This window comes from Epinephelus fuscoguttatus, linkage group LG14 (assembly GCF_011397635.1).
Source record: "Epinephelus fuscoguttatus linkage group LG14, E.fuscoguttatus.final_Chr_v1".
In the NCBI taxonomy this organism is placed as follows: domain Eukaryota; kingdom Metazoa; phylum Chordata; class Actinopteri; order Perciformes; family Serranidae; genus Epinephelus; species Epinephelus fuscoguttatus.
The window spans coordinates 23,073,864-23,083,912 of record NC_064765.1 but is presented as its reverse complement, the minus strand read 5'-3'; the positions used below and the strand labels follow the sequence as shown (position 1 = coordinate 23,083,912).

General features: G+C 40.4%; 1 protein-coding gene across 2 annotated transcripts in view; it reads left to right on the top strand.

Annotated features, from left to right (window-relative positions):
• The first annotated feature begins 1,549 nt into the window (after positions 1 to 1,549).
• eml5 (EMAP like 5) overlaps positions 1,550 to 10,049 on the top strand; it is a 56,166-nt gene continuing 47,666 nt past the window's right edge. For both annotated transcript variants that reach the window (XM_049595570.1, XM_049595569.1), the window contains exons 1-2: positions 1,550 to 2,074; positions 9,540 to 9,699. In XM_049595570.1, coding sequence (XP_049451527.1) covers positions 1,878 to 2,074; positions 9,540 to 9,699 — 357 coding nt within the window. In that variant the 5' untranslated portion in view covers positions 1,550 to 1,877. The remainder of the gene's footprint in view (positions 2,075 to 9,539; positions 9,700 to 10,049) is intronic.

Below are 10,049 nucleotides of genomic sequence, written 5' to 3'. Positions count from 1 at the left end.
ACTTCATTAGCTTCCGCTATAACAAAATAAAATAAAATAAAATAAAATAAGCGGGGAAAGACTTAGTTTTGTTACTTCGTGCTTAATTACCCATATTTTAGTAAAAAAAAAAAAAAAAGTAATAAAACATATAAGGGAAACAAAGCAACTACATCACTGTATCGTCATTGTAAAACATAGAAAAAACAAAATAGTGCATGACCAAATTGTCAAAGAAGACATTAAATAAGTACACAAAATAAAAAAAATAAAAAAAAGTAAAAGAATAAAACATAACGAATCAAAATTAATCAGTAATGGGTACAGTTAGATAGACTCAATGTCATTTCCAGTAATAAATTATTCAAAATGGAGAGATTCAGAAGACTTGAACTTGGATGGATATGAAATTTACCTGATAAAATTAGTTAGTTAACAATTGGTATTTTTGCTTAAATATGTGCTTAAATAGCAAATATCATAATAACATAAAATAACATTCTTAAGGTGCTACCTTACTCTACCAGAATGTTGTTGTGTATGAACAGTCATAAGAAAATGTTTTATTGTGCCTTCTTCATCTATACAAAACTACAGCTTTATTTGGGACACCTATGAATCTTGAAATAGAAGAATTGTTGTAATGTTATGAAGATAGATCAGTCTCAATATTGTTTGTGTGAACAGACTGACAATCGGTGTGCTCCACAAATACAATATCTAAATAAACAAATTTTAAAAAAGCAAATATAAAATCCACAAATACTCAAACAAATTCCACAAATAAATATACTATACTTCACCTAAATAGTCCACCTTTTTTTGGGACATCTCTGAATCTGTGTGCTCCAGATATACAAACAAAAAATAAATGAATAAATAATATGCAAATATAAAATGTATCTACAAATACATTAACAAATTCAACATGTATGTATGTGTGTGTGTGTGTGTGTGTGTGTGTGTGTGTGTGTGTGTGTGTGTGTGTGTGTGTGTGTGAGAATACATTTAATTAATTTACAAATGAATAAATGACTATCTTCTTCATTTACAACTTCAGAACAGATATTTGTGAATTCAGCTGTTATTTGTGAAGCTCAGTTTTTCTTTGTAAATCTCTTTTTTTTTTCTTGCGAATTTTCAAAATTTGTGTATTTGTCGATCTGTTTTATATTGGTAAAATATTTTATTGTGCATTTAAAAAATCTTTTTTACATTTGTGGAAATAATACTGACATAAATCTAACTTCGAATCTATGTAGGCTACATTACAATTAATAAAACAGTCTTATGTACACTTAAAATCATATTTTGTTTCAGGGAAATATTTTGGTCTATGCGTGTAAAATAAGCACAGTAATATAATCTTATTTCCAATAAGTCACACGGAGTTAATGTTGAATTAATTTCTATTATCCAGTTTGAGCCTAGCATAACTTCTCTAGCCATGACGGAACTGTCCTTTCCTGCTTTATTTCCTCGAGGATGAATGAAAGGATCTGATTGGACGGCGAGGTGATCTGTCATCTTTGTGGGCGGTGCTTACGGAATAACAGTGCAGCTCCATCTTTGTAGGATTTGACAGGAGCTTTGACCTGTGTCGAAGAAGACCGCAAGCCTCGGCTGAAGAATTACGAGTAGCTTCTCACAATGAGTACAACAGCTTAGAGACCTGTTTCTGTAACAGAGAGACGGAGGTTCTTTCGTCTTATCGGACCGCGAGGCTATAAATTCACATGACCCTCAGAAATGCCTAATTTCAACGCTCTCTCTGGACCGGTGGAAATCCAACGGAACTAATGGGACACACGGGCTTAAAATAAATCCTTTTTGGTGAATGACACTATCTCAGAAAACCTACGTGACAGCGACAGAGAGACACACACGGAAGTGCGGACATGGCTGACAGAACTGCTCCCAACTGCCACCTGAGACTGGAGTGGGTGTACGGATACCGGGGACATCAGTGCCGCAACAACCTGTACTACACCGCCGCCAAGGAGATAGTCTATTTTGTCGCCGGCGTCGGAGTTGTGTACAACACCCGGGAGCACAAGCAGAAATTTTACCTGGGGCACAACGATGACATAATCAGGTAATGATACTCAGTTGGTTTCAGCACCTCGGACAGCACCTGACCCACACACCAGAAAATGAGCTGATACTGTAGTGCTGTCACTGTGAGTGCTGGTGTCACCTTGTGTCATGAAATATGATATACATATATTTTTTTGAGCTCCATAGTGAGCTCAAAGCGACACACATCTACTCAACAGCATCCCAGGAGTCTGTCAGGGGCTTCAGTGTCACTCCAGCAGGGCAGATGCTTTTTACCAGCCCTCCAGATTGAAGGGTGGTCTCTCTCACTACTACACTGCTGCCACTCCTCTTGTGGCTGCAGGGCTGCAAGATTATTACATTAGAGTTAATCATCAAAGCTAAATAGGGGAAAATGCCACTTACAAATTTCCCTGATCTCAAGTGGATTCAGTTTTCAATCAAATATATTTAATTTATAGAAGCATCACTTTGAGAAAAGCAGCAAATCCACTCTTCAGAGGATGTGTTTGTAGGAAATATTTTGCATTTGAAAAATGACAAATAATTGACTTAATATTCTGTAGATTGAGTTAACAATTAATTATAAGCATTTTTTCCTAATAAAGTTCTCAGATTGATAGCTTACATCACTATCTGACGGCAGACATGTTTTTCTACATTTTTCAATAGCTTTTCCTGCATGTCTTGTCACTCCAGCGCACAGGGAGCCATAGCTGTAGATTTGGGGGTGGCGCAGAGGACATGTCCCCCTCAATATTTAGAACATGTGCATTTGTCACCCCACCTTAAAATCATGAAGTAGTTGAGGACTTTCACACCATAAATGGATGTAGAAGAAGCACAAATTGGTGCGTAAGAATTCACCAGAATGCAGGAAATTAAGTGTTTGACGCTCAAATTGTCTGGTGGAGGACCCTCAAACACACCATTTCAAATGTGTCTCCTCCCAGTGTTGTGAGGAGCAGTAATACTGGTGCACTTGAATATAGCTGTCCTTGAAAGCATCCTTGGATTGGAAAGCTTTCTGTGGGTTGTGGTAACTCAAACAAACCTCAAACCCCCCCCCCCCCCCGCTCAGATAAAACACAGCAAAGAAACCCGCGTTACATCACACACGTTAGTGATCCTGCCTTTCCAACTGTTTTCTCAGCATGCCACACAACAACAACATGTGTCCAATGCTCCAGCGCTCGTGTTGACATGTGTGTGTGGGTTGGCCTGGAGATGACTAACATTATATACTGTGTCGGTAGTCAGCTGGACTCCTGCTCCATTATTAATGGTACAATAGGGATACTAACCCTCCGTTGCCCTGTGGGTGAAGTGCCTGAGTTCAAGCGCTTAGCTGGAGAAGTCACTGACTACATTTGCAAGACTGATGAATATGCAAAAGTAATGCATTGGTAAACCATCAAACTGGCCATCTGCTCTTTCTACTGCAAGCATATTTGTAAGGATTCAGTCCGATCAGGCTTCTCATGGTGTCATCTGGTCTTTTGTTGCCTTTTCTGCGGCCAGGTTGTTTAAAATAGATAAAAAGCTTGGTGATGTGAACACATTTACAGTACGAGCTACACAGATCTCTTGAGCTGTCTGTTATTGTTGACATAGACCAGTTAATAGCCATGTAAATGCAGATCTCAGAGGAGTGCTTGTGAAGCTCTCATGAACACATCCTTTGACGTAGACTGGCACAACCAGGAGCAATCCACAGCAGATTCAGTGCTGAATAACTGTTGGACTGCTCTCACGTTGCACTAACTCATGTGGAATAGATACAGCCCCCTCAGATAGCACAATCTTTCTTTCTTTCATTCTCTCTTGTTTTCCTTTTTCTCAGTCTATTTTGGTTGTTTGTGAGATACGTATAAATTGGTGTTTTACTTCATGAATTAATTGGTGGCCTTGTTTCCCCCTCCTGGTTTTATCTTGCCCTGCAGCCTCTTTTAGCTGGTCTGATGCGGGGGAGCTAATAAGCAGGTTTTCACATGAATGGAAGGCTCAGCTGTCCATGACAGTGCAACAAGGGTACAAGATTGTCTGGCTGTCTTTCGTTGGTCTGGCTCTTAAATTAAATTCACAGGTTATTGGGCAATAACATAAAATACTGAGGATGTTAATGTGCTGTAGTTTAAACACAATTTCCCTCGAGCAGTAAAATGAGCAGTATAACTGTTATTTGCTATCCTTTCCTCACGTCTTAATGTAGCTGTTCCTCACTGTTGCAGCTCAGTATTCCAGTCTTAATTTCAAAGAACCTGAGACTACTGCAAAAAAAAGCCTGCAGGAGTCAGTACCACAAGGCTTAATCTCTCCTTTTTAAAATCATGCTGACATGCAGAACATGTACACGCTCACCTGAACAATGCACATGAATACATTCAAAACACAGACATGTCATGCACACTAAAAAATATGCAGAATATCCATATGCAGAATAGCAAAGAATGATTTGAGTGTGTGATCCTGTTGAGTCCCCATGACTGCTGCAAAACAGCACACCCAATCCAGTCCAGGAAGAAAGGGTGGAGGGAAAGGAATTTGAATATATTTTACACGTATTGTATAAATAATGTCACTTTCTGCACCAAAAATCAGGCATTTTGTTGACATCAGCATCTAAAAATGTCAAAAGATAGCCAACCCTAGCTTTATTTTCTGCTGTTATACAAAACCTTGGCTTATTAATGTTCTTTGTTATGATTGAGCGTGAGAGTTAATGAGAGGGTGTTATGGACACAGAAATAAAAGGCCGACTCATGTTACAATATCTTGTTAACATTATGATGGACCTCAGCCAGAGTTATGGATTATAGATGCCAGACTGAGACTGGTCCTGTTTCAGTGAGCCTGGAGAGATGAAGTGAATACATTTCCATTTATATTGCCAGAGAATTTTCATGAAGCTCCTCATAAGTAATTTCTTGCTCGTTAGAATTAGCAGGAAGGTGCGAGCAATAAAATGCGTCAGGTTTGCAGAGAAGAGTCTTGCACCTCTACTCTGTGAACTGTATGAGCTAATGTGAACTCACTCTGCATATTAATGTGTGAGCTAAAGTCGAAAGTGCAAAAACTGGCAACCATGTTCTATAAAGTTGTTATAATATGTGTGACATACATGCAATATAGCAGGGCTGTGTTTTGGCAAGAATGTGGCGATATGATAGGTATAACAATACAAGGGCTATGACTCAAAATATTGCAATATATTGTGATTTTTAATCATCCAATTTTGGGAAAACTGTTGTATAAAGAACACATGACAACATGCATAAAATGTGAGTTAAAAAAGTTTGTATTTTTATGCAATCAGAACAGTGAACTCTCTGCATTTGTATTTATCACAGTCACTGACATAAGAGTCAAATGACTAAAGACACATTACAACTCTGCTACCGAGGAGTTGCAGGTTTAAACACAGCACAAAATGAGCCACTGCCACAAATCTTTGCATGTAAACTATTAACTAAAAATAATTTTTGAGGATTGATACAATACTCAAGTCATCAGTGTTTTTGTACACCCGTACAATATATTATGTATGAGTTTCTAATGACATTACTATTGCATGAATTAAATCTGTGCATGTGAAACAAATGCTTTGGTGTATAAGGTGAATGTGTGGGTATGTGCTTTCAGACAATTACTGTTGACAACGGCCATGAGAGCCATTAGATGTGATTCACACATCCCTTTTTCCTTTGTTTGTAATGTGGATTCATTGACAGTCATGGTTTGTGCTATATATGCGTGTCCATTTCTGCCAACAGTCACCACCTTATTCAATAATTTATGACTGTTTCAAAACATACTTATAAATTTGAATCACCATAACTGCAAGAAAAAAAGGTCAAATAAAAGACGATGTAGTGAGATGATCGTAGAAAAAGCACATTATACCAATAACCTTTACTGTGGGTGACGATACTGTCTGCTTCCTTTTGCTTCTTACCTTTTGCACGTATTTCCAGGTACTCTGTGCAGAGTGTCAGAGAGATGCTGAAGTTTTAGGTCCCATCATCACTGTGAGTAGCTGCCTGGCCTCTAAAGAGCAGATCTGTCTTTCCCAATTAGGATCCCCGAGAGTTTAGTACAGTTACTTAGCACAGTGGCATGATTCAGCATTGTTGTCACTGGGATTAAACAAGTCTCATTTAAGTGGTGATTTTATGAATGTTTCACACAGATGAGGTGGAAGCAGCTACACATGCTCTGATATTGTACTCACTTTATCCTCACTTGGAAACAGCTCAGATGTCAATGATGCCATACTTTAAAGACACACTGCACCCTAAATAAAAAGTCAGTTTTTCCTCTTACCTGTAGTGCTGTTTATTGATCTAGATTGTTTTGGTGTGAGCAAGTGTTGGAGATATCAGCTGTAGAGGTGTCTGCCTTCTCTTGAATGTAATGGAACTAAATGGTGCTCAGCTTGTGGTGCACAAAGCTCCAAAAATTACATTTGAAAAACTCAACAGCAATGTCTCTTTACAGAAATCATGACCTGGTTACTCAAGATAATCCACAGACTTTGTTGTGAGCAGTTTCACACATGAACTGTTATTTTTTTCTACCGAACTACACCCGCCACACCCATCTACTGCTAGCTCATCTAGCACCACTGAGCTAGCTAACATTATGGCTCAGCCAAGGAAGCCACTATTACTGTTTATATCTTGCGCTGTCTTAGGCACAAACCTCTCACATGGACATAAGGGTGAATTATTTATGATCATTTTACTTGAAAACAGTCATAAGGTCAAATAAGCAGAGCTGAAGCAATTAGTGTTCATTCACTGTTGATTGGTCATTTGTCGTTGCAGCCATGCAAATGAGCTTAACACATTTTAAAAAAATCCTAATGATATCTAGTCAGGTATCAGGATAATATTATATTTATTAGGGCTACAACTAATGATTACTTTCATTTTCAATAAATCTGACGATTATGTTTTTCAATAGATTGATTAATCGTTGTCAATAAAGTCAGAAAATAGTGGAAACAGCTATACAAGTTCCCAGAGCCTTAGGTGACATCCTCAAATTGAATGTTTTGTCCAACCAAAACCCAATGATATAATACACAGTGACGTAAAACAGAGAAAAGCCGCAAATCCTCACAACTGAGAAGCATAAACCAGAGAAATTTGGATTTTTTTCCCCCCAATAAATGACTTGATTGCTAAATCAATGAATTTTCTGTTGATTGTCCAGTCAATTAACTGATTAAGTGCTTAAGTACTAATGTTGATAGGCAGTATGTACCAATTTTCTGTCATGTTTATGGACTAAAACATTTGAAACCCAGCCTATACTCTGTGGGAGGAATTTTCATGTTCAACCGAAATCCAGCCAATCCAGGTTTTCATCCATGTCAGTCCCATTTCTCCCTCTTCTTCTTTGCCATTTACTTTCATTCCAGGTTTTACATGTGTAGCTTTGAGCGTGCGATGTACGGGCAGGTGTTGGAGTTTGATGTGCAGCTGGATTAAAAAGTCTCTGTGCAATCCTGGGAAATATCCCGTACTGTATAGACCTGGAGAATGGTGATAATCCTCTGCTTCTTTGTTAATCCACTGTAGGCAAAAATCAGACAAAGGAAACTACTGCAGGGGAACGTAAATCACGGTTGTCTCAGGAGATCACCACATCATGAGGGTCTATCATTATTCCTGCCCAAATTTGATAGATAGAGAATAGATTGTTGAAGAAGTGAAAACATTCATGCTGGAGTGGGTGAAGGTATGATTGTGCTCCTCCACGTGACTCAGATGACCTTTGACTCTCCACGTGCGGCATCTTTGCTTCTTCACCGTGAAAACAAATCAAATCCTTGGGCTGTTTATTTGCCTTGTATCTACATGAAAACAGGTTTAATTGCTGCAGCATTTAGCTAGTTTTGTACGACAGGACTTGGCAGATGGAAGACAGCCGCATCAAACAGCCGTAGCCTATATCAAACAAGAGAACTGCGGTGAAGCACTGCAGGCTAAGTCATTAGTGATGGCATTTAGCAAGCTCTTCAGCTGACAGAAATGTAAATGAAACAGCAATCTTGTTGTAGCTGGCTTAAAGACTGCGCTGGATTTCCCAAGCAGTAACATGGACATAGCACAAAGCTGGTAGGATATGAGACATAGGAACTGAGTGTCGGTGTTTCCTGTGATTACCTTTGACCTGAGATTGACTCCTTAGCTGTTGGACACATTTAATTCTTCAGCATTCATATTTCATGTTGTACCAGACAGATTTGCTGCGCGCTACCTGCTTGTGCCAAAGCGGTTTTCTCAGCTGTGTCTGTCTGCATCTCAAAGTGTTCCAATCATTTTTTCCTCTCTTCCTCTGAACGCTATTTATAGCCTCTTTGCTCTGATTATATAATTCATAAAAAGTAAGATGCAAAAATTGTGCCAGGTTGGAGAGAGGTTCAACAGGGAAGGTGGGGAAGCGGAGGTGATGAGAGAGAACGAAGAGGGAGGACAAAGATCCGGCCTGTCACATCTCACCCACCTCAGCTTTGAGAGATGTTACACTGCCAAAGCTTTGTCAAGTCCGTAGTGACGGCGTGTTTCGAATGCAGATGAGGTGTCACGATTCAGACAGATTCAGACAGAAAGATTCAACTTAAGAGGACGGAAAAAGAGAGGTGTATTGAGGTGTGAGAAAGTAAAAGTGGAAGAAGGTGACGTTTGTCATGAGCTGCTCGGACTCAGCAGGTTGAGGCTGCCCGGCCTGTGAAGCCTCATCCAGCCTGCTGTCTGAATACACGCCAGGATTAGAAATTCTGGAGAGCAGTTGGCAAAACAGGCAGCCTGATTGTAATGGAGGGAGCTCCGTCGCAGCATGAAATATATAGGCCAGGACAAGGCAAGAGGAAGAATTGTCCAGTGAATCACTCAGGCCTGCCTGGAACGTGACTGGCGGCCGCTGAAAGGCTGGGCGGAGCAGGGGGAGCAAGTGACAGCTTTATACAGCAGGCTGTTGCTCAGCTGTAGAGTGGGAATGCTTGTGGGTGGGGGAGGTATGAGTGTAGAGGAGGGGAGAGGAGGGAAGGAGGGGAGGAGGAGAGATTACGCAACAGTGTTACAAACATATGCCTGGTGATGCGAGGAAACCCCAGATGTATTGGAAAAGGTGAAATGGGCAGAGAGTAGTTCAAAGGACAGTGAAAATTTAACAAAAGAGGAGAAAAATGAAATTCACAGATTCACCAATAGTGCTTTTTGGACTCTGCGAACACCCTGTAGGCATGCATGAAGCCAGGCTGTGTATTTGAGCATGACTGAGTTAATTGGACCATGTCACCTCATCAAGCTGCCCCTCTGCTTCAGACCCATCACAGACTTAATGTGCTCATCTCATCCCAGTGGTTTCCACTGGGAGGGTGAATCCCTCGTCTGCTCCTGGCACACACAAACACACACACAAGCACGCAAATGCAAATGCAAATGCAAATGCTAACCAGATGTTTTCTCTCCCTTCTCTCTCTCTCTGTACAGTTTAGCTCTGCATCCGGAGCGTGTGTTGGTGGCCACAGGACAGGTGGGCAAGGAGCCTTACATCTGTGTATGGGACTCCTACACCGTGCAGACTGTGTCCATCCTCAAGGATGTGCACACACACGGCATCGCCTGCCTGGCCTTCGACCTCGAGGGACAGGTATGACATAATAGAGCCAATGTTTAAAGCTATAGTGCGTAACTTCTGTTGCCTCCCAGCGGATAATGCGTTATTACAACTAATAAGCCGGCAGCACTTCCATATACACAGAGTAACACTCACCAGTCGCCACACCATGTACACAGAGTAACACTCGCCACACACCGTACACAGAGTAACACTCACTTCTGAACCGTGTCTCGGCCGCTTCTCCGCCATGTTGCTTTCTCTTTTTACCTGCACTCTACCTCTTGCTATGACACTCTCCGCTCTTCCTCCCCCTCCCCCTCCCCGGTCGACACGCATACTAAAAATGATATATATTGAAAAATGCCGCGAGATATTAGAGG